The 24,186-nt window shown below is 46.0% G+C and overlaps 1 protein-coding gene across 4 annotated transcripts in view; it reads left to right on the forward strand.

The window, feature by feature from the left end:
* Nucleotides 1–7,964, forward strand: part of LOC102934685 (C-type lectin domain family 4 member E) — a 34,708-nt gene extending 26,744 nt beyond the window's left edge. For 3 of the 4 annotated variants that reach the window (XM_037913084.2, XM_043524615.1, XM_037913096.2), the window contains 4 exons: nt 4,789–4,887; nt 5,528–5,679; nt 5,932–6,062; nt 6,372–7,964. In XM_037913084.2, the coding sequence (XP_037769012.1) occupies nt 4,789–4,887; nt 5,528–5,679; nt 5,932–6,062; nt 6,372–6,519 (530 nt within the window). In that variant the 3' untranslated portion in view covers nt 6,520–7,964. The remainder of the gene's footprint in view (nt 1–4,788; nt 4,888–5,527; nt 5,680–5,931; nt 6,063–6,371) is intronic. The other variant, XM_043524654.1, reaches the window with a different exon arrangement.
* Nucleotides 7,965–24,186: the final 16,222 nt, after the last annotated feature.

Genomic DNA, 24,186 nt, shown 5'->3' on the forward strand with positions numbered 1-24,186 from the left:
TCTGTGCACCTAGACTCAATTCCTGGGGCAGAGCTGCTTCCTGGGACATGATGTTGGTGTTTGGCCTGGGAGCTCTGGAAGAGGTGATTTCCTGGAAGTAGTGTACACCTGTAAATAGGCTAAGAAAATACCCAGATTCAACAATACTGAAGGCCCCAACACCTGCTACTGCTCAGCAAGGCATGACGATGTTAATGAGCTGTTTCCTGGCCACACCCACGTTGACCCGCCCCATGTGGGTCAGACACTGCTCTTGTTTGCCTTGTTGACCAAGATTGTCTTGCACCAGTCAGTCAGTAGAACTGTTTACCACTGCCAGCAGAGAACATAAGAGCATAAGAATCACCCTACTGGGTCAGACTAAAGGTCCATCTAGCCCAGTATCCTGTCTTCCGACAGCGGTCAGTGCCAGGTGCCCCAGACGGAATGAACAGATCAGGTGATCATCAAGTGATCCATCTCCTGTCGCTCATTCCCAGCTTCTGGCAAACAGAGGTTAGGGACACCATTCCTACCCACCCTGGCTAATAGCCATTGATGGACCTATCCTCCATGAATGTATTTAGTTCTTTTTGAACCCTGTTATGGTCTTGGCCTTCACGACATCCTCTGACACAGGTTGACTGTGCGTCATGTGAAGAAATACTTTCTTTTATTTGTTTTAAACCTGCTGCCTATTAATTTCATTTGGTGACCCCTAGTTCTTGTGTTATGAGAAGGAGTAAACAACACTTCCTTATCTACTTTCTCTACACCAATCATGATTTTATAGACCTCAATCATATCTCTCCTTAGCTGTCTCTTTTCCAAGATGAAAAGTCCCAGTCTCTCCTCGTACGGAAGCTGTTCCATACCTCTAACCATTTTTGTTGCCCTTTTCTGAACCTTTTCCAATTCCAATAGATCTTTTTTTAGATGGGGCGACCACATCTGCACACAGTGTTCAAGATGTGGGCATACCATGGATTTATATAGAGGCAACATGATATTTTCTGTTCTATTATCCATCCCTTTCTTAATTATTCCCAGCATTCTGTTAACTTTTTTGACTGCCACTGCACATTGAGTGCATGTTTTCAGAGAACTATCCATGACTCCAAGATCTCTTTCTTGAGTGGTAACAGCTAATTTAGACCCCATCATTTTATATGTATAGTTGGGATTATGCTTTCCAATGTGCATTACTTTGCATTTATCAACATTAAATTTCATCTGCCATTTTGTTGCCCAGTCACCCAGTAATGAGAGATCCTTTTGTAGCTCTTTGCAGTCTGCCTGGGTCTTAACTAACTTTAGTAATTTTGTGTCATCTGCAAATTTTGCCACCTCACTGTTTACCCCTTTTTCCAGATCATTTATGAATATGTTAAATAGAACTGGTCCCAGAACAGACCCCTGGGAGACACCACTATTTACCTCTTTCCATTCTGAAAACTGACCATTTATACCTACTCTTTGTTTCCTATCTTTTAACCAGTTATCAATCCATGAGAGCACCTTCCCTCTTATCCCATGTCAGCTTACATTGTTTAAGAGCCTTTGGTGAGGGACCTTGTCAAAGGCTTTCTGAAAATCTAAGTACACTATATCCACTGGATTCCCTTGGTCCACATGCTTGTTTACCCCCTCAAAGAATTCTAGCAGATTGGTGAGGCATGATTTCCCTTTACTAAAACCATGTTGACTCTTCCTCAATGAATTATGTTCATCTATATGTCTGACAATATTGTTCTTTATTATAGTTTCAACCAGTTTGCCTGGTACTGAAGTCAGCTTTACAGGGCTGTAATTGCCGGGATCACCTCTGGAGCTCTTTTTAAAAATTGGCATCACATTAGCTATCCTCCAGTCACCTGGTACGGAAGCTGATTTAAATGATAGGTTACAGGCTACAGTTAGTAGTTCTGCAATTCCACATTAGAGGTTCTTCAGAACTTCTTGGGTGAATATCATCTGGTCCTGGTGACTTATTGCTGTTTAATTTATCAATTTGTTCCAAAACCTCCTCTAATGATACCTCAATCTGGGACAGTTCCTCAGATCTGTCACCTAAAAAGAATGGCTCAGGTTTGGAAATCTCCCTCACATCCTGAGTCATAAAGACTGATGCAAAGAATTCATTTAGTTTCTCCGCAATGGCCTTATCATCCTTGAGTGCTCGATCGTCCAGTGGCCCCACTGGTTGTTTAACAGGCTTCCTGCTTCTGATGTACTTTTAAAAAAATTTGCTATTATTTTTTGAGTCTTTGGCTAACTGTTCCTCAAATTCTTTTCTGACCTTCCTAATTGTATTTTTACCCTTCATTTTCCAGTGTTTATGCTCCTTTCTATTTTCCTCATGAGGATTTAGCTTCCACTTTTTAAAGGATGCCTTTTTGCCTCTCACTGCTTCTTTTACTTTGTTGTTTAGCCACAATGGCTCTTTTTTGGTTCTCTTACTATGTTTTTTAATTTGGGGTATACATTTAAATTGAGCCTCTATTATGGTGTCTTTAAAAAGTTTCCAGGCAGCTTGCAGAGATTTCATTTTTGGCACTGCACCCTTTAATTTCTGTTTAACTAACCTCCTCATTTTTGTGTAGTTCCTCTTTCTGAAATTAAATGCTACAGTGTTGGGCCGCTGTGGTGTTTTTCCTGTCACAGAGATATTAAATTTAATTATATTATGGTCACTATTACCTAGCGGTCCAGCTATATTCACCTCTTGGACCAGATCCTGTGCTCCACTTAGGACTAAATCAAGAATTGCCTCTTCTCTGGTGGATTCCAGGACCAGCTGCTCCAAGAAGCCGCCATTTAAGGTGTCCAGAAACTTTATCTCTGCATCCCGTCCTGAGGTGACATGTACCCAGTCAACATGGTGATAACTGAAATCCCCTATTATTATTATTATTATTATTATTATTATTATTACTATTATTGAGTTTTTTATTTTAATAGCCGCTCTAATCTCCCTGAGCATTTCACAGTCACTATCACAACCCTGGTCAGGTGGTGATATATCCCTACTGCTATATTCTTATTATTAGAGGAGGGAATTTCTATCCATAGAGATTCTATGGTACAGTTTGATTCATTTACAATTTTTACTTCATTTGATTCTACGCTTTCTTTCACATATGCCAATCCCCCACCAGCACGACCTATTCTGTCCTTCCAATATATTTTGTTCCCTGGTATTACTGTATCCCATTGATTATCCTCATTCCACCAAGTTTCTGTGATGCCTATTATAACAATATGCTCATTTAATATGAGGCACTCTAGTTCACCCATTTTATTATTTAGACTTCTAGCATTGGTATACAAGCACTTTAAAAACTTGTCTCCTTTTAGCTGTCTGCCATTACATGATGTAACTGAATGGGACTTTTTTTCATTTGACTGTTTCTGATCAGACCCTGCCTGTATTTTATCATTTTCCATCCTCTCGTCCTCACTAGGACATAGAGATTCTCTATTAATAGATCCTTCCCAAGGGATGTCTGAACCACATGCTCCTCCACACCAGTCGGCTTTCCCCCAGCCCTTAGTTTAAAAACTGCTCAACGACCTTTTAAATGTTAAGTGCCAGGAATCTGGTTCCATTTTGTTTTAGTGGAGCCCATCCTTCCTGTATAGGCTCCCCCTTTCCCAAAAGTTTCCCCAGTTCCTAATAAATCTAAACCCCTCCTCCCTATACCATCATCTCATCCATGCATTGAGACTCTGCAGTTCTTCCTGTCTAACTGGCCCTGCGTGTGGAACTGGGAGCATCTCAGAGAATGCTACCATGGAGGTCCTGGACTTCAATCTCTTACCTAGCAGCCAAAATTTGGCCTCCAGGACCTCTCTCCTATTCTTCCCTATGTCATTGGTACCTACATGTACCACAACCACTGGCTCCTCCCCAGCACTACATATAAGTCTATCTAGATGTCTCGAGAGATCCGCAACCTTCACACCAGGCAAGAAAGTCACCATGCAGTTCTCCCAGTCATGGAAAACCCAACTATCTATGCTTCTAATGATTGAATTGCCTATTACTAATACCTGCCTCTTTCTAATAGCTGGAGTTCTCTCCCCCAGAGAGGTATCCTCAGTGGGAGAGGATACCACAACATCAACTGGAAGGAGGGTCCCAACTATGGGATTGTTTCCCTCTTCTCCAATTAGATGCTCTCCTTCCCTGGGACCTTCATCCTCCTCAACAGCACAGAAGTTGTCAGACTGCGGGGGGAACCATTCTATTGTGTCCTGGAAAGTCTTATCTATGTACCTCTCTGTCTCCCTCAGCTCCTCCAGTTCAGCCACTCTGGTCTCCAAAGCCTGTACACAGTCTCTGAGGGCCAGGAGCTCCTTGCACCGAATGCTCACATATGCCATCTGCCCACAGGGCAGGTAATCATACATGCAGCATTGGGTGCAATAAACTGAGTAGCCCCCACTCTGTTGCTGGACCTCTTCCTGCATTCTCTTTTTACTCCTGCAGCTGGTTCCTTTTGGTGTTGTTTTGTTTATATCAATGGGGTGGTTTGGCTTTTAAGTTTAAAGAATGTTGCATTCTAGCCCCGGGCTCTCCCACTGAAGGAATGCTCCCCCCCCACTCTCCCAGATGAAGGAAGCTGAGCTACCCTATTCTCTCCTATGGGAGATTGTTTGGGTATGTATGAAAATAAAGCAAACCCATGCAGGAGCAACCATACTGTGACAGTTCTTGGCCAGGAGACGGAGAAGAAATCAGTTTGTATGTGGGAGCAAGAGGAGGGAAATATTGTATCCATTCTCTTTTTTTCTCTCCTTTACCAGTCACTTTCCTCACGGGAAATCTAAGCTGTGAAATGCACAAGGCCCTGCCCCAGGGTTCTGCAGAGTGGCATTGTGTCGTGGGGAGAGATGAAGGGAAAGGTCAGTGACACCGAAAGAGAAAGGAAATCACCCCTGTGTCAGCGTTCTGGGCTAGTGGTCTGATTTACACCCAGGTCTGGACTGACAGAAAACAGTGACAATGGGCTGCAGGGATTCACCCCTGAGGAGAAAATGAAGTCTGTACAGAAGGGCTAAGTGAGGGCTAAGGAGAGAAATAGCAATGTTCTTCAAGCACAGGCAGGGTGTGAACAAGTAGGATGAGGGGGTTAACTGAGAATGGTCAGAGAAAGGAGGTATAATGGGAGAAAAAGAAGAGCAATTCAGGTTGAGGAAATATTCTCTAACACTAACATTCCCATATCCATTAGACTATGGATGTCTTCCCAAGCGAAGGGGTGGAAACTGTATTAACTGAGTCATTTTTGGCTTTGTCCAGTTGAGCATTTAAAGGTATGTGGTTAGAACATGTCAGCTATCATGTTAGTCTACCTTGCCTTGTCCACATTGGGCTTACTGACCATGTTAGCTAATGTCTTCTAACAGTACATCAACTCCTTCAGAATAAACTGGAGGGAACAATTCAACATTGTCCATAGACAATGGCAAAGATGTCGCTAGTAGGGATTTTCCATCTCTAATTATTATGATTCCTTCTCCTTGGATTTCTCTTCCCTCACAGGGCGAGTCTGGACATGCTGCCCCTTGGGCTGGGAGCCCTTTCAGGCCAGCTGCTACTACTTCTCTAAAGACATCATGAACTGGGATGACAGTGAGAGGAACTGCACAGGGATGGGCTCCCACCTGGTCGTAATCAACACGGGAACTGAGCAGGTATCTTTGCTGGGGGTCGGACTCTATTGGGAATTCAGTGCCCAGCCCTAGAGGAGACCTTCACACACACACGCACACACCTGCTCTTGAGTTTGAGTGAGTAGTTCTGGCTCCATGGTCACTCAGTCATGGGCTTCCTTAGCCATCAACACCTCCAGCACCAGACTCACAGTCCCAGAGATTCCTGCCTGGCTGCTGCTGTCTGCTCAGTAACTGAATCTAGTGAAATTTAAATTGATTTTTTTTATCCAGGATTTCATTTCCAATTATGTAAAAAGAACAGTTATTGGAATCAAAGTGGAGAATTACTATATTGGTCTGGCTCAACAGAAGAAAGGCCAGTGGCACTGGCTGGATCTGACTCCATATAACAAGACAGCAGTGTGAGTACCTTTTGGGATAAAGACTGTCCAACAGATTCACATACATTATAGTGGTTATGTGTGTGTCTCAGAGAGAGATCTCTGTCACCTATTGGAGCTAAATGTTTTTGGTCCAGCAAAGGGAAAGTTTCTTAGGGCATCATGATGAGAAGCTACAAATCCATTTTAGGGAGGAAGGGGAATCTCTCTGGAGGATTCATAGGTTATCATTTCCACCACTCTTCCATCCTCACCAGTTACAACTCTTTCCCCTGGGTCACTCATAATGATGTGTCTGACGTCTGACACATCAACTTCTCCGTCTTACAGGTTCTGGATACCTGGGGAACCAAACAACCTCAGTGTGGAGAAATGTGTTGCTGTAGATACATCCCAAAAGGAGAACATGAATTGGAATAACTTCCCTTGTATCATACCATCTCATCGAATTTGTGAAACTGCAGCAACAAATATTTGATGAAAAAACCCCTCATGGTTGTGAAATCAGAGAGCGAGCCCATCCCTCACCATGGGCAGCTCACAGAGAGATCAGATTGGAGGGTTTGTATCACTGTGAGTCCGGGGCTGTATAATATGCAGGAAGGTGGGGGTGGAAGTTACCGTGCTCAGTGGCATGAACTCACCACAAAAAAAATATTTTGAAAAAAATATATAAACTTCTGAAAATGACTAAAGTAGAAGAATACCAGACTTCAGCCAAGCTCTGTTTATGATGTCATAAAACTCCCTGTGTCATCACCCAACGAGTCCAGTGGAAAAGGTGGGTTGAGAACGGGAGAGCCAGAGGATTTGCCTTAAAGTGTTGAAGGGAGAGTTGCTATTCACTGTATTAATTCAGCCAATGTTGCTAAATGTAATAACTTCCCTTGGGCCCAACACATCAGTCCCCAAGAATGGGTGTGCTGTGAATGGGAGAGTGTTTCATCATGTCCATGTTGCTCTGGTGACTGCTGGGTTTAACAAGAGATTCAGCTTTCAGGAAAAAGATGCAGGAGTAAAGGTCCAAATCTCAGAGCTCTTTGTTGTTCCAACCTCACTGGAAACATGTGTCTGTGCTTCCAGCTGGGACTGTTTAGAAGGCCACCCAGTTCATTATCCCTCTTCCAGATTTAACTTCTTTTGTGATGGAGCAGAACAATTTATACCCCAGAGCAGTGGTTCCCAAACTTGTTCTGCCGCTTGTGCAGGGAAAGCCCCTGGCGGGCCCGGCCGGTTTGTTTACCTGCCGCGTTAGCAGGTTTGGCCAATCGCGTCTCCCAGTGGCCGAGGTTCTCTGCTCCCGACCAATGGGAGCTGCTGAAAGCGGCGCAGGCCGAGGGACGTACTGGCCACCACTTCCAGCAGCTCCCATTGGCCTGGAGCAGTGAACCACGGCCACTGGGAGCCGCGATCGGCCGAACCTGCGGATGCGGCAGGTAAACAAACCGGCCCGGCCCACCAGGGGCTTTCCCTGCACGAGCGGCAGAACAACTCTGGGAACCACTGCCCCAGAGAAAGGACAGGTTTTCAATCAAGAGACTGATCCTAGACCAAATCTCCTAGAAATGGAAAGGATCTATAAGCCCAGTTCTTTCCCACTGCCCAGGAGCTAGTGCTGGATTGTCGCTGGTCGTGCATTCTCCACATCTTTGTCTAATCCTAGTATTGAATGGCAGGAGCAATGGCACTTCCACTACTTCCTCTGAGGAGACCGCAGGTCTAGATCTCATTGTTGTTGGGTTTTGAGGCAGAATGTCGGATGCTCTGTATAAAGTTCTCTTTGTATGTGTTTCACCTAGTGCTGTCCCATCTCCTACTGCTTACTTCTGACTCTTTCTGCGTACGATTCCCCTCCAGGAATTCCCTGCTTATTTCAGGACTGTGTCTACTATTGTGTTTATCTTAATAAAGTCAAGATGTAAACAACAGATTCTGATCCAGTTCATTCTGGGAAGCCCATTTCCTGAGAAACCAGCCCTGACCTCCCACAAAGTGCGAGAATCCCAGGGTGCTGGAATGAACTCTTACCCAGGGTCCTTGAGTCACACAGGGCAGGATAGCTCTCAGATCACATCAGGGTGTGTCTACTGTCATTTTCAAAACACAGAAGATAGTCTGGTTAATTCCTATGCCCTGAACCCCAACCTTCTGCCAAGTGACAGGACCACAGTGTGCTAGGATGAAATCTTACAGACAAAAGACCCCTGATTCATTGGGGCAGCATTGTTAGCTGCAACCTTATTGCTGTTTCAGTCCCAGGATCCCCACACAGCTCTGATAATGCACCTGACTCCTGACCTTCAGCACAATCGGCTGTGTCAGTCAAGAGCTTCCCACACACAGCTCTGGCAGTGCACCCCAGTCCTTACCCACAGCGCTCCTGCTTCATTTGGAGGAAAAGACCAAATTCTATTTTAATTTTGGTTTGTGGGCCAGGGTATAAACACAGGACTATATACTCCCTACAATGCACTGTGGAATGGCCCCCAAGGGCTGTTGAAGGTTTGCCCAGAGATCAAGGGAGTATACGACTTTAGTTACTATAAAATTGTTATTCGTGATGATGATTATTTATGCAACATGTCCAGCCAGTGAATAGAGGAGCAGCCCAAATCTCTGTAAATGCCACAGGCTGGAACAGTTGTGATTAACAATTTATGTGATCAGTTTTAAATACATTTTTTTACTACTGTAGGAAAAGCAAATATCTTGGTCGGGGAAGGTGCAGAAAGTGGGATGGATAGACCTCATCCTAGAGACAGAAAGCATTAACTCCTGTCTCGTCCATTTCCCAGCAGTCACTGCAGGCTTGTCTCTTTTAGCACCTTCTCCAGTTCTTTGGGCAGAATGTGTGACAGTCCTAGGATTTAATGGGTTTAGAGGAGGAACATCTGATGCTCGTCTAAGGAGAGGTTTCAATATTTACTCAATAACTGTAAACCCCACACCAGAGGACAAAGGATATATCTACAGTGCGACCACATGGTGTAGTAGCAGCTCAGGTAGACGTACCTGAGCTAACTTTAATCTAGCTAGCTTGGGTCCCAGAGCAGTATGGTTTCAGTGCAGACTAGCCTGAGTTTGTACCAGGGTTCCAGGTGAGTTTGTATAGACCACACTAACCACAGACCGCATGCTACCATGAGTTCGCAGCTCTAGTACCTGAGATAGTCAGATTTAAGAAAGCTGGGTGTGAAGGTACAAGGGGCACCATTCCTCTGGGGTCAGAGGCCTGCAGCTGTATGGCTAATTAGCCTCAACCACATCATGTGGAAAAAGACCTGCAAACGTAACTGGTTGATCCTTATAAAAGGAGGAGCAGGAAATGGATGGGGGCTGCAACACCTGCCACAGGCTGGAGCAACTGCTGGGAGGAGCAGCTCCAAGAAACAGATGGGAGACTGGGAAAAGTCCTGTTATTGCAAAGGCTCTGAGGTAAGAGCCAGGAACTTTCGGGTTGATCAACTCATGGAGAGGAGAGACAGACTTAGGAAAAGGAACATAACTGTGACACACTGTGCCCTTATGTTCACCACTTTTACAAGACTGTGATAAATTTTGTACCAGGTATGCCTTGTGAGGTAGCATGTACACTTCATAATCTACTGAACATTATTGTCCTGGTAAAATGTGTGTAGAAACATTGTATGTAAAATTATAAGATTTTACTGTATGACATTGCTGAGACATGCTCCAAGTTTAGAAAAGCAACCCAAACCAGTTCCTCAGGGACAAAGGGTTAGCCACCACCTCAGCCAGGTGTCAACATAATCAAGTGGATAATTACTGGGTTGAGCAGACATTCTTTGGCAGGAAGAAGGATGTGAGTGAGAAATTTACATTTTGGGATCCAACTGGGGGTCCACATCTAAAACAGACTTGCTGTCACCTGAACCCCACCGGGAGATGATTCTCAAAGAAGAGAAATGCTTTATGAAGGGGGAATAGAGGACCCAAATCACCTCTCCCCCCTCATCTTTACTCACAGCATCAACAGCATTTGAAAGACAAAGGAAGCATCAGTGAACTGGGGCAGAGGTCCTGACTGAAGAAGTTCAGCCAGTAAAAGCATTTGGTAAGAAAAACCTTTGCTTTTCATTCATTTTAGCTTGTTAAGTTAGGTAGTAGTTTGTGTTTTACCTTTTATTTCTTTGTAACCAATTCTGACTTTTATACTTCATTATTTGTAATCACTTAAATCTATCTTTCTTTTTTTAGGTAATAAACTTGTTTTATTGTTTTATCTAAACCACTGTGTATTTGAATTGAAGTGTTTGGAAACCTCCATTTGAGATAACAAAGATTTGTGCATATCATTTTCTATTAATGAAATGACAGATTTTCTATGAGCTTGTACTGCACAGAAGGAAAGAACTGGGCAGTACAAGATGCACATTTTTGGAAATAAGTCTGGAGACCGGGAATTTGCTGGTCACTCGTCAGTGTAATTCAGGAGGGGCTTTCTAGAGTACTCATATAATTCAGCTGGGAGTGATTTTGCACACCAAAGGCTGTGTGTGAACAGGCCAGGAGTGGTTGTTCTCATAGCAAAGCAGCATGAAAGGCACCCCAGGTTGGAGGGTTGAGAAGACACAGCTGTTCAACTGTCCAGATTCTACCCTGGGGGATATCACAGTAACCTGTATAGACTTGGAGGATTGAGGCTGTGATTCTGTTTTTGTTAAGAAGGCTTGAAATAAAACGAACAGCAACTAATCTGGCTGGAAACTACCTTCCCTGGTGTGACCCGTGGTGCCTGGGGTAGCCCTCACTGAAAATGCCAAGGTCAGGGCAGGCTGAAAAAGGGAGAAAAGATACTCCCAAAACTGATGGTTAACACTGAAGTTAAACTCACCAAGCAGTCATAAACTTTACTTGTATTCCATCACACTGGTTATCAACAAGCTAAATAAAGAAATCACACAGCCCTCTTACTGCATTCCAGTTCTCTGGCTCCCAGTCATCACCTAGGTCCAGTGAGAAGTACAGTGAGAAGTTATTTAAAAAACTCTGCTCACTATATAAAATGTTCTTCTGAACCCTAAAGGGCCAGCCACATTGCCAGGTCAATATTAGATTAGATCTTACCCAAAATACCATGCTTCCAGCCAGTTTTAGTGTCTAAAACTATAGGTTTATTACAAAGAAAACAAAAGAACAAGAAGAGAGTTGTTAAATGGTAAAGCAATCAGATACATACAGAAACTTCAAAGTCCATATATCAGTTATTGGTGAATTGGTGACACCATGATCAGCTTCAGCAATGGAACCCTACAGACAGCAATATACAAGAAACCCACAGATCACTACACCTACCTTCATAGATCCAGTAACCACCCCAAACACACCAAGAAATCTGTTATCTACAGCCAGGGACTCAGACACCAGGGAATATGCTGGAATAAGAGTCTGTTCTGATCTGGTGGATCCAATCTCCCTCTCTCCCTCTGGTTAGTGCTTCAGCTTTGTTTACATCTGGTCAAAAAATGTAGAAACATCTTCACACAAAAATTTCAATGAACTTTTGAATTTTTAATCAGCATCAATCACTTATGAGATGGTTAAAACCAGTAAAAAAAATTGAAACATTTTTACAAAAAAATGTCATCCACATTTTGAAAAACTGAATGTTTTTTGCCAGCTCTAATTCTGTTATTCCTTTGGAACTCTACTGGGCGGAGGCCCTGAGGTCGACCCAGGACATGCTGGAGGGATTATATCTCCCAGCTGGCCTGGGAACACTTGGTAATCCCCAAGGAGGAGCTGGAACCTGTTGCGGAGGAACGGGAGGTCTAGTCCTCCCTACTCTCCGTGCTGCCACCATGACCCTCACCAGGAAAAGTGGCATAAAGGAAAAAGAAGAAGAAGGGACACAGTTTCTGCATACAGAGTCTGTAAAGATTTTTAAAAGAACGAGGAGTACTTGTGGCACCTTAGAGACTAACAAATTTATAATTCAGCAGAAGAATTGGAATTAATTTGCAAACTGGACACCATTAAATTAGGCTTGAATAAAGACTGGGAATGGATGGGTCATTACACTAAGTAAAACAATTTCCCCTTGCTTATTTTTCCCCTACTGTTACTCACACCTTCTTGTCAACTGTTGGAAATGAGACATCCTGATTATCACTACAAAAGGTTTTTGTTTTTTTCTCCTGCTGATAATAGCTCACCTTAACTGATTGCTCTCATTATAGTGGGTATGACAATACCCATTTTTTCATGTTCTCTGTGTATATATATATCTTCCTACTGTATTTTCCACTGCATACATCCGGTGAAGTGGGTTTTAGCCCACGAAACCTTATGCTCAAATACATTTGTTAGTCTCTAAGGTGCCACAAGTACTCTTCATTCTTTTTGCTGATACAGACTAACATGGCTACCACTCTGAAACCTGCAAAGATTTTGGAAGCATTGAAGATGAAAGCGGCTGGACAGGTTACTCCTGGGGGAATTCTGTCCCACTGCACGCACGCAAATTTCATAGGCCGTGCATACTTTTAATTTTTTGCAGAAAATAGCTTCTGCTGAAAAGTTGCTGCAGTTCTGCCTTTTGCCCACCAGAGGGCACTGTGGCACTAGAACAGAGCAGTAGCTTCCAGCAGAAAATAACTTCCAAAGTTCTGCCTTTTGCCCTCCAGAGGGCACTGTGCAATAGAACACAGCAGCCGCTCATGGCCAGCCCCAGCAATGACAGGGAAGAGAAAGAGCCTGCCTTCTTCACAGCACCTGTTGAGCCAGGTCAGGAGACAGGGGCTGTGGGGAGACAGACAGCATGTGGCTGGTGGGAGGTCAGACAGGGGCTCACAGGGGTGAAAGTAAAATATAGTTCTTACCGGTACGGGTCCCACTGTCCCGGCCCTGGGAAGGGGCGGGGCCAGCTGTGGAAGTAAGTTACATTTCTTACCCCTACAGTCCAAACACAAGCAACCCACCTCTCCTACATACTTCATGGATCCCTCCCATTGCATGACTTAGATATAGAAAATAAAGCTACTATTACTACTACCAGTACTGTCTGTAATAAAACTTTACCATTGGAATAAGCCTGAAAACTCATTGTCACATTTTTCTCTTTGTCCTCCCTCCTCCTCCTCCTCCAGCCAGGCTGCCGACGTGGCTAGGCTCCGCATTCCCCCGACCCCTGCACTCAGTAGGGGCTGCAGGGGCTCCCCTCTAGCTTGTAGCAGGGAGCAGAGGGACTGGCTCAGGGAGAAGCTTCCCCAGGTAGCCTGCTGCCTCCATAAAAACAGTTTAAATGTAGCTGTTCACTCCGCAGTCTGAACTGCGGGATTCGGGGCTATTTCTGGCATCCCTGTTAATTTCACTCAGGGTTCTTGCTGGGAGCGGGGGAGGGGGAGTTGTGTGAGACCAAGGCAGGGGCAGAATACAGTAGCCATTTGGCTGCACAGCTTAAATCCAGAGCTAATAAAAGCCAGTGGAAGGGGAAAACTCACTGTCACATTGGTTTCTCTCCTCCCTCCTCCTCCAGCCAGGCTGCCAACAGGGCTAGGCTCAGTGCTTCCCCCAACCCCTGCACTCAGCAGGGGCTCCCCTCTAGCAAGGAGCAGGGAGCAGGGGGACTGGCTGAGGGAGAAGCCTCCCCAGCTAGCCTGCTGTCTGCATAAGAACAGTTTAAATTTAGCTGTTCACTCTTCCTCTGAACCATGGAATTAGGGGCTATTTCTGGCTTCCTTGTTAATTTCACTCACGGTTGTTGGGGGCAGGGGGTACCAAAGCCTGGGCAGTTCTTTTCTGCCCCCTGGATGAGGCGATCTTCAATAATATAATATACAAAAAATACAATCAAAATCAGGAGCCATTTCCAAGTTCAAATCTATCCCATTCCCTCCACAGCAGAGGATCATGGTTGTAATGTCCAAACTGCTTGCAGATCCTCTTTGAATTGTTACTGTTTAAAAAAAACAAACATGGAGAACATGGTGGGAAGATGTGTTCTGATGATCGGGGTTTATTTTGGGCAAAGCAATTTTGGTAAAACAACTAAAGATTCACAGGGAAAGCAAATAGCCCCATAGACAAAACCACAAAGGGTCTGGAGGGGAAAACTGGATATTCAGGGAAATTATTGCAATGATACTGTTATTAAGGTGCCTTATACCAGTATCACTTATTCCCCTTCCTGTACAAAAATAGCTATACCAGCAGAAGCACATTTAGATACTTAGAGAAAGTTTTGTCAATTTCAGCCTCCGCACTCTGCAGGACACCGACACCCACAAAACAAAAAAAGATCTGAGCCCCTATGTCCTAAGGACATTTCAGGTGTTTAATTCAATATATAAAGAGGGTGGAATGAAAACTACTATTTCTTTCAAAGGAGGCACAATAATTTCCCTGAATATCCAGTTTTCAGACCACTGAGTGAACAGCTAAATTTAAACTGTTCTTATGCAGACAGCAGGCATCCTGGGGAGGCTTCTCCCTCAGCCAGTCCCCCCGCTCCCTGCTACAAGCTAGAGGAGAGCCACTGCAGCCCCTGCTGAGGTGTGGGGGAGGTCGGGGGAACGGGGAGGCTAGCCGCGTCGGGCAGGCTGGCTGGAGGAGGAGAGAGGAGAGAAACCAATGTGACAGTGAGTTTTCCCCTTCCACTGGCTTTTCTTAGCTATGGGGCTGTGCAGGAAAATGCCTATTGTATTCTGCCCCTGCCTTGGTCTCACCTTCCACACACCCCCATCCCCCAACAACTGTGAATGAAATTAACAAGGATGCCAGAAATCGCCCCTAATCCCAGTCTGAACCAGGGAGGCAGCAGCAAATTTAAACTGTTCTTATGCAGACAGCAGGCTAGCTGGGGAGGCTTCTCCCTCAGCCAGTCCCCCTGCTCCCTGCTCCTTGCTAGAGGGGAGCCCCTGCTGAGTGCAGGGGTTGGGGGAAGCACTGAGCCTAGCCCTGTTGGCAGCCTGGCTGGAGGAGGAGGGAGGAGAGAAACCAATGTGACAGTGAGTTTTCCCCTTCCACTGGCTTTTATTAGCTCTGGATTTAAGCTGTGCAGCCAAATGGCTACTGTATTCTGCCCCTGCCTTGGTCTCACAGAACCCCTCCTCCCCCGCTCCCAGCAAGAACCCTGAGTGAAATTAACAAGGATGCCAGAAATAGCCCTGAATCCCGGTATTTTGAAATAAATTACCAAAATAATTGAAACTAGTGTGATTATATTGTATTATTTTGACAAATAAAATATGTGGAATTTTTCAGAATTTTTAAAATATTGTGTGCAGAATTTTTAACTTTTTGTGCAGGTTTTTTAATTTTTTTTATGCAGAATTCCCCCGGGGAGAAACATTATATAAATGAGTTTTCCCAGCTTTCATTTCCTCCCAACTTTACTCTGTCCCTCAGAGAGCGAGGCTGGGTATGCTGCCCATGGGCTGGAAGCCCTTTCAAACCATCTGCTACTACTTCTCTAGTGATAAAATGACCTGGGCTGACAGTGAGAAGAACTGCACAGAGATGGGCTCCCATCTGGTTGTGATCTATACAGAAGCTGAGTAGATAACTCGCCATGGGTCAGATTTCACTGGTAATTCAGTGTCCGTATCTGGAGGGCCCATCCACTCTTGATCCTAAGGGTAGGAGGTGAATTCAGCATCCATGTCAATTAAATACTGGACTTCTATAAATCATCTCCCTTCCCAACACCCTCCACCCAACCCACTCATCCTTACTGTTACACCCTACAAAAGACTCCTGCCTCCTACAGTCTCGTCAGTCACTATATTTGGTTGAGATTTTGTTGTTGTTTAAATACAGGACTTCATTTTCAACTATACCCAGAGAACTAATGCAGTATTTAAAAGGAATTATTACTATATTAGTCTGACCAATCAGAAGGAGGAAGACCAGTGGTGCTGGGTAGATCTGACTCAATATAACAAGACTTCCGTGTGAGTATTGCCTGGATTGGAGACCATATTTCTCCACATAGTGACATAGATTGATATAAGGTGTGTCTGTGTGAAGGAAAGAGAGAGCTAGTGATAACACTTGCCCCCGTTAAAGCTAAAGCTAAATGTTGCTAGTGCAGTAAAGAGCAGTGATCACAGAATCATAAAAGTATAGAACTGGAAGGGAACTTGGGAAGTCAGCAAATCCAGCCCCCTGGTCTGAATCAAGACCAAATAAATCTAGACCAGGTAGGCCAAGGGGGAGGGAGTGCAGAGTTACAGGGGGAAGGGGGATGACTGAGTGTTTGTCCAACCTGTTTTTGAAAACCTTCAGTGATAGGGATTCCACAATCTCCATTGGAAGCCTGTTCCATAGCACAACTACCCTTATACTTAGAAAGTTTTCCTAATATCTAACCTAAATCTCCCTTGTTGCAGATTAAGCCCATTACTTCTTGTCCTGCCCTCAGTGGACATGGAGAACAATTGATCTCTGTCCTCTTTATAACAGCCCTTAACATATATGAAGACTGTTAATAGGTCCCCTCTGAGAGAGAAAATTCTTGATCTAAGAACGAAGTGAGAGCCCAGCTGCAATATTGTGCATCTTATTTTACTGTGTAATTATGAACATGTACTAGTGTTTTAAGACTTGAAGAGTGTAAGTGGTGACTAATAAAAGACATATTTAATGAGACACCAGAGATATCTATCAAACCCCTATCTATGCAGCAATATAAAATAAATACTAGTACTTCTTTTGCCATTCTTAACACGCAATGTTTGATGCTTTCTAAGACTATAGAACACAGACTTTTGCTCTCCCTCACACTGTCTGTTTTCCCCTGTAGAAAATAAGAAATGTCCCCCAAAGAAGCCTTCAGGAGCTCCGTATAGGAAGCGAAAAGCTAAAGGACTGCAGTTAACATTCTAAGGCTGTCACCCACTGTAACACTATTTAACACTGATCCACCCCAAATTGGTGCACAGTTCAATTTCTTGATGTTAGTACATTTCAGTTACTCTTAAAATTAAAACGTTTCTATAAGCTTAGAGGAAATTATTTGTTTTATTTGCTTACATATGACATGGATAAATATAGATTTACGGATCCTAGCATGCAAATGTATCATCTTATATGACAGGGATAAATCATGCATGCAAATCATGCATCAAAGTCATGAAACGGGCTACAAATGCAATAAAAAATAAGGTATTCACAAGTTTAACAAATGGAGAGGGGGTGCTGAAGATGCTGCTAGCTTAGGAATCCATTTGGTCTACAGTGGCCCTGGCGCCAGGTGCCCCTGAAAATGACAAAAATCTTATACTGGGGTCTGTACTAGCATCCTGGTGAGTTTTATAAACAAACATATTTTGTTCCATGTTTTGTAGCTCCCCACAGACTGAGGCATCCTGATGGAGCCGTTGACCAGCTTGGCCAGTGCCATTGACAGCAGGCTCACTGAGTGCATGCACACTTCAGGTATGATCCTCACCAGATTGGCCATATGTTACCACTCTATCTTGCCACCCTCTATGCCATGAACCAAAACTCCCCTGCATGTACAGTCACATCATGTGGAGCCCCTGACTTCAGGGATCATTGTGAATGATGAGCCCATTGCACTCCACAGCACATTACTGCATGGGCTGCAGAGGCACCAACCTCCTGAGTTCCCAAGGGGGTGCTTGACTGCCGTTCCGCCCCCACCCTACCTCTTCCCACCCCATTATGCCCCCTCCACTGCCTCTTCCTGCCCCTGCTCCTCCTCTTCCTCCCCCCACCCCATGCCTCCTGCACGTCACTGAACAGCTGATCACGGCGGGCAGGAGGTGCTGGGAGGGAGGGGGAGAAGCTGATCAGCAGGGCCCACTGGCAGCTGGGCAGCGCTGGGGGGAGGGGGAGATGGAGCTGATCCACGGGGCTGCCAGTGGGTGCTGAGCACCCACTATTTTTTTTCCATAGGTGCTCCAGCCCCAGAGCACCCACGGAGTTGGAGCCTATGATGGGCCGGATACTGGACTAGAGAGACCAAAGGTCTGATCTGATGTGTTAGGGAAGTGGGATATGGAACTAGACTGAAATAGACTGCTTCAATACAACAGTTCAGACATCTTTCTCTCCCCAGATTGCATTCCTTTGACTCCGCTCATACGCTCTTGGTTTCTCCAGCTACCTGGAACTGGGACAATAAGATGTAGCAAAGCTATGCTCAGCTCCCTGAAGAGCCTGAGAACCTGCACCAGTATCTCAAGGAAGAGACCAGATGGGATAGGTCAGACCTACTGAAAAATAGACCTCAACCACATAGTACATGTGCCACCTCCATGACTCCCATTGCTCTGGGGCCTGGGTTCCAATGCAGACACTCATCCCAATTGGGGTAGACATCACTTTGGGAGGGAATGTTCTTAGGTGGAAGGTGACCAAGTCTGGTCTGACAAGCTAATCAGGTCAGGCCTTGTCATAACTGGGTGGGAGATATCCCAGTACACCCAAGTGGGGCAGGAAGAGTTATAGGTGGTTCAGAACGTGGTGATGTATCTCACCCTGGGGGCAGTTGTATTTTCATGGTGGGCAAAATGATTCCTGTGGAAAACATCAGTAAGGAGCTGGGTGCTATTTCAAAATTAAAGAGATTAAAGATTGTCTAGACTCATTAGACAGTCATGTTCTCCCTGGTTTCCCCTCCCACCACCACAGGGTGAGTCTGGACACGTTGTCTGATAGGCTGGAAATGCTTTCAGTCCAGCTACTACTACTTCCCTAATGATACTAAGACCTGGGGTAACAGCAAGAAGAACTGCACAGGGATAGGCTCCCGTCTGGTAGTGATCAATACCAAGATGTAACAGGTAGGCTGCAGCATCGAAGGCATCCCTGGGAATTCAGTGCCCAGTCCCAGAGGGAATCCACTTGCCCCACACATCTGCTCTCTTCAGCGAGAGAGGGGAATTAATTCTTCACTTTCCTTCAATCTTGGGCTTTCTTGACCCATCTTTCCCCCACAAGGACCCCCACCTGACATACACACTCTACTCAGACTCTTGCCTTCTCAAGTCTCTTCTGTGAATAAATCTGATTGAGATTGGGGGGAGGCAGTTATCCAGGATTTCATTTCACAGTGAGTAAGAAACATCTCACTGGGTACACTGAACGACTACTATATCAGTCTCATGGATCAGGCTGTGGAAGACCAGTGGCACTATGTACACAAGAATCCATGTAATACAACTGTACTGTGAGTACCTCCTAGAAAAGAAACTATTTACCATCCCCCACTTAGCTTCAAGGATGAATTCAGTCTGTGTAATGTATATGTGGGATGGGAAGTAGGGAAAGGATCAGAACAAGGAGTGTGAGACCTCTGCCCCCTACTGGAGCTAATGGGAGGGCACACAATTCCAGTCCTCGTCAGAATTCCAGTAGATTACATTACAATACTTCAGCTGGTCTCCTATAACTTCTACTGGGGAACCAACAGCCATGCTGCTCTGGTTCTCAGCCTGGCCCCACCCTCCTGCCTGGAGCCCTCTCCTGCAGCCCAAGCCCCTCATCCCCGGCCCCACCTCAGAGCCCACACCCCCAGCTGGAGCTCTTACCCCCTCCTGCATCCCAACCCCCTGACCCAGCATGGTGAAAATGAGCAAGTGAGTGAGGGTGTGGGAAAGTGAGTGACGAAGGGGGGAGGGATGGAATGAGCACGGAGCAGGGCTTCAGGGAAGGGGTGGGGTCTCAGGGAAGGGCAGGGGGTGGGGCAAGGGTGTTTGGTTTTCTGCAGTTAGAAAGCTGGCAACCCTAGATGTGCCTGTTGTCCTCATGAAAATCTGTCCAAATTTGACCAAGTTAAAAGCCTTTGAAAAATTGCAGTTCATATATGGTCAGTAGAAATATCCTAGAGTTTAACAGCTAAAATCTCCAGAGATTCCATCCTTTCTGAGCATGCGCCATCCCCTCACAGCTCCTGCATGATGGGACTGCACATGTGCCATCCCCATAGAGCAGTGGTTCCCAAACTTTAACAACCTGTGAACCCCTTTCACTAAAATGTCAAGGCTCGTGAACCCCCTCCTAAAAATGAATATTTCCAGGGATTTTACCTGAGTATAAATTATAAAAGCAGTGATCTTGGAAATATAAAATTTGTTTTTATGACATGCTTATTACACACTATTTGTTATTAATTATTATTTACCATTACAGTATTTTTATTACATTAGGAAAATGGCAACACTCTTCCAAGCTCTCACTTTTATAGCTTGTATCACTTTGAATAAGCCTGTTATAAGACAAGGCTCCTATATTTCATCAGATTTGAACCAGCATGAAGGTATTTAAGAAGCCAACTCAAAGAGTTCTTCCTACACAAGCATTCAGGTCTTGAGCAGTCCAGGCAAACAACACACGTTACAACAAAGCTTAAACTTGTTCTTCATAATAATTTTAAAAACAAAACTAGCTGCCTATTTAATTTTAAAAACAGCAAAAAATATCATAGAATCATAGAATATCAGGGTTGGAAGGGACCTCAGGAGGTCATCTAGTCCAACCCCCTGCTCAAAGCAGGACCAATCCCCACCTCCCGTTCCATTTCTTATAAGGAGTCTTGCAGTTTAAGTCTCCTCAGTATGATAGATATGCTTGCTTTGATCTGCTTAGCTCTTGGAAGTCCAGGGGCTCCGGGCTGCTGGCTCCAGGCTGCCCGGGGTCCCTAGGGACAGGTCTGCCATTAGGGAATTTTTTCCTGAGAATCCCCTGTAACATGTCACAAACCCCCAGGGGTTCATGAACTCCAGTTTGGGAACCACTGCCAGAGAGCAACTGAGCATGCGCCTTCCAGCCCAGGGCTACAGGACATAAATGGATTTTCTTTGTAATGGCTGCTCCCAGTTGGGAAGGGGCCAGGCACCAGAACTAAGAGCTGGGAGCCTGTCTTTCCTGTGCTCTCAACGACCCTCCTGTTGACACTCAGCCAGCAAAGAGGAGGAAGCTGTCTAATTCAAAAGCAGAGGGGATAAGAGTTGGATCTAGCACAGTGAGGGGGAAGGCGGAAGGAGTAGACTGGGAAAAGTGAGTACCGTCCATCCTGTGCACTGAATGAGGCAGAAGTCCTGTGGAAAAAAATTGTATATGAGAGTATAATTTAAAACGGTCTCATAATTCATACACACAAGGGGGCTGAATTAAAATTGCATGGGCAACCTTAATTCTGGCATTTATTACATTTTGAGTGCTTTACGTTGCAATCTTAATAATGTTCTTTTAATGTATTTTTTTGTGTGTAATATAGAAACAGATTAGAGGCCCTGGAGAAACTTCCCATTGCTAAACACCTATTGCAGTTTTGCAATAAAAAGAATAATGTAACCCATGGGAAACAATGATTTTACTTTATTGCATAACTTTAAATGTTGTAAAGAACAGTATGTAACATAAACAATCAAGTGTAGTTTTGAAAAGAGGAATCTACCTTCATAGTTAAGTACAGAGGTGCAAACATGCACAGATTGTACTAGATACAAGCAATTACGTACAAAACCAACAACATGGAACCATATAAATGAGTTGCTTTATACTTTTCAATGTTCTCAGGATCAGCAAGCTCTGAGGGAATGCTGATGCCAGTGCAGGATCTCCAGACTTCAATTAATAATATTAAGATTCTATTTATCTTAAACAGTAACAAACAAGTATTTAGAAATGTGACAAACTCTATAGCCCCCTCCTATTGTCAGTTTACCATGAATTACAGATGCACCAAATGTGGCTACACGGTTAGGATTTACTAAGCACACATCTTTGTGCAGACACACCCAGGCTGCACACACTCTGGGTTGTGGTCTACAGCATCTCTGCTCAATGTCACCACTGGCTCCATTTCTAAAAGCGTCCAATAGTGTCAAGACTGCCTCTGCCTCCCCTTTTTATAGCTTGCTAAATAATAATGTACCATGTCCCCCAGTCTACCAGGGAAACTATGGACCTGATTTTGTACCTTGTGTAACCACTTAACCCTGTGCTAAGTGTAAAACCCAGCCAAGTCAGATGGTAACATTTTACACCCACTCTAAACAGATGTACATGATGACACAAGGTACACGGCAGTGGAGAATCAGGCCATATAATCCTTTTTTGTCCATGTGAAGGGCATTAGTAGCAGATCATTACAGTGGGATTCCCTGGGTATTGCTGCACAATGTCTGTTACTACAAAGTTATTCAGTGGCACATGGTCTAGCTCTGCCATTGTTGCTACTTTGTTTTCTCAACTTGAGACTGTACAGGGTGCTTTGGAGAGTGCCTGTCAGTAGAGCCCTGCACGGACAAAAATCTATATCCATGGATGCGGATATCCACGGATATAAATCGGTATCCGTGGAACTGCAGGGCTCTTCCAGGAACTGCAGCAGCGAAAGGAGCAAAACGTGTGGCCGCCATTCCCAGGAACCAGCGTCCCGCACCCACAGCTCCTCCAGCACGACTGTACCGCCCCCATCCCCACCCACTGGGGCGGGCAGCTGTCCCTGGTCACGCTTGTGTGTTCCAGTGACGCGCATGCCCCCAGACAGGAAACGCAGACAGCTGCGTGGAAGGGACGGGGCAGTGCTGGGGGTGTATCCCTCTACCCATGGCCAGGGGCCCCGGTCAATTTGCAGCAGCTGGAACTCTAGCCCCGCCCTCTGCTCCTCCTCTCTCCCCCTCCCCGCTCCTCCTCTTCCCCCTGAGGCCCCATGTCCAGCCCAGCGGGAAGCCTGTGGAAGGGTGGTGAGCAATTCCCCCCACCCCCAGGCACAGCTGACTGAGCGCTGCAAGCCGAAGCCCCATGCTGAGCTGGCCTGGGAGCCCCCCAGGAGCCCTGGGAGCCCCCCAGGCCAGACCAAGGACTCCCCCCACCTGGTGCAGCGTGGCACTTGACTGAGGCCCCCGCTCGCTGCCCCATGCAGCCCTGGACTGAGGGCCACCGCATGGCACTGGACCAAAGCCCCCAAGGGCCTCCCCCCGTGCAGCGTGGAGCTGCTATGAGCCTCTTCTCCCTTTCCCCTTCCCCCACACAGCATGGAGCTCACCCAAGCCCCTTTCCCCCCACGCAGAGCCGGCCCTTCTCCCTTCCTCCCCCATGCAGGGTTGGCCCGAGCCCCACTGCTCAGACCCCTCCCAAACCCCATCACTCACCGCCTCGAGCCCCACCTCTCACACACCCACAAGCTCCTGTGTGGCAAAACTGGGCATTTGTACCATTTGCTCGTGCCAGCTGGTGATCAGTTGACAAAAGCAAACGGGAGAAATGCCCCATTTTGCCAGAAATGTCAGGGTGTCTGGGGCCAAAAGGGGACGTATAGTCACTGTAGGCCTGGGGTCTCCAAATTTTTACAGTTAGGCCCCCCTTCCCTGCTCCATGCCCTCCCCTCACACAGCCAGGGCCAGGAGTGGGGCTGGGGCCTGCAGTCGGGGGCTGTGAGTGGGGGTGCAACTGGGAACAGAGCCACAGCTGGATCTGGGGGCAGGGCTGGGGTGGGGCCTGAGCAGAGGCCCTGGGGCATGTTCCACAGTTTGGGGACCACTGTCCTAGGCTGTAGTAAGAGCTGCCCAGGGAGCCCATATAGCTGTGGGGAGCCCCGGACCCTGCACTTGCCTTGGGCAGGAGGCCAGGGGGCCCGAGAGCAGCCCCCAGCCCATGTCCCTGTCCCCCAGGGTGTACCACCCAGGGCAGGTGGAGGGTCCAGGGCTCCCCACAGTGACCCTCCTGCTGTGGATTCTCCCTGGGGAGCTCTTACCATGGCCTGGCTTCTGGCCAGGCCAGGGAGCGGGGCCTTGGGGGCGGGTGGGGATGAAGGGGAGGAGCAGGGGGTGTGGCCCCATGGCAGGGGTGTGTGTGGGGAGCCCAAACATTCTTTGTGCCCAGGGCCCCAATATATCTTAATCCACCACTGCTGCTCATTAGCATTGCTGAATGCATATTTGTTACTATCAGGAAGACTGGGTGTGGGAGGGGGAAGACCGTGTATTTAGAGTTTGGATCGCATGCAGCGGCCACAACAGCCCCTCATATTCTGCTGAGTACCTGAGGACTTCCTGGCCTCTTCTTGGAAGGCATGTCTAGTATAGAATTAGATACCTGACAACGGCCCCAATTTATGGACTTCACACAATCCCATTACCTCACTAGTGGCCTGTACTTCATGTGAACACTGCAGTGTTTCAGGGTATGTCTACACTACAAAATTAGG

Source organism: Chelonia mydas, chromosome 1, assembly GCF_015237465.2.
Source record: "Chelonia mydas isolate rCheMyd1 chromosome 1, rCheMyd1.pri.v2, whole genome shotgun sequence".
Classification (NCBI taxonomy): domain Eukaryota; kingdom Metazoa; phylum Chordata; order Testudines; family Cheloniidae; genus Chelonia; species Chelonia mydas.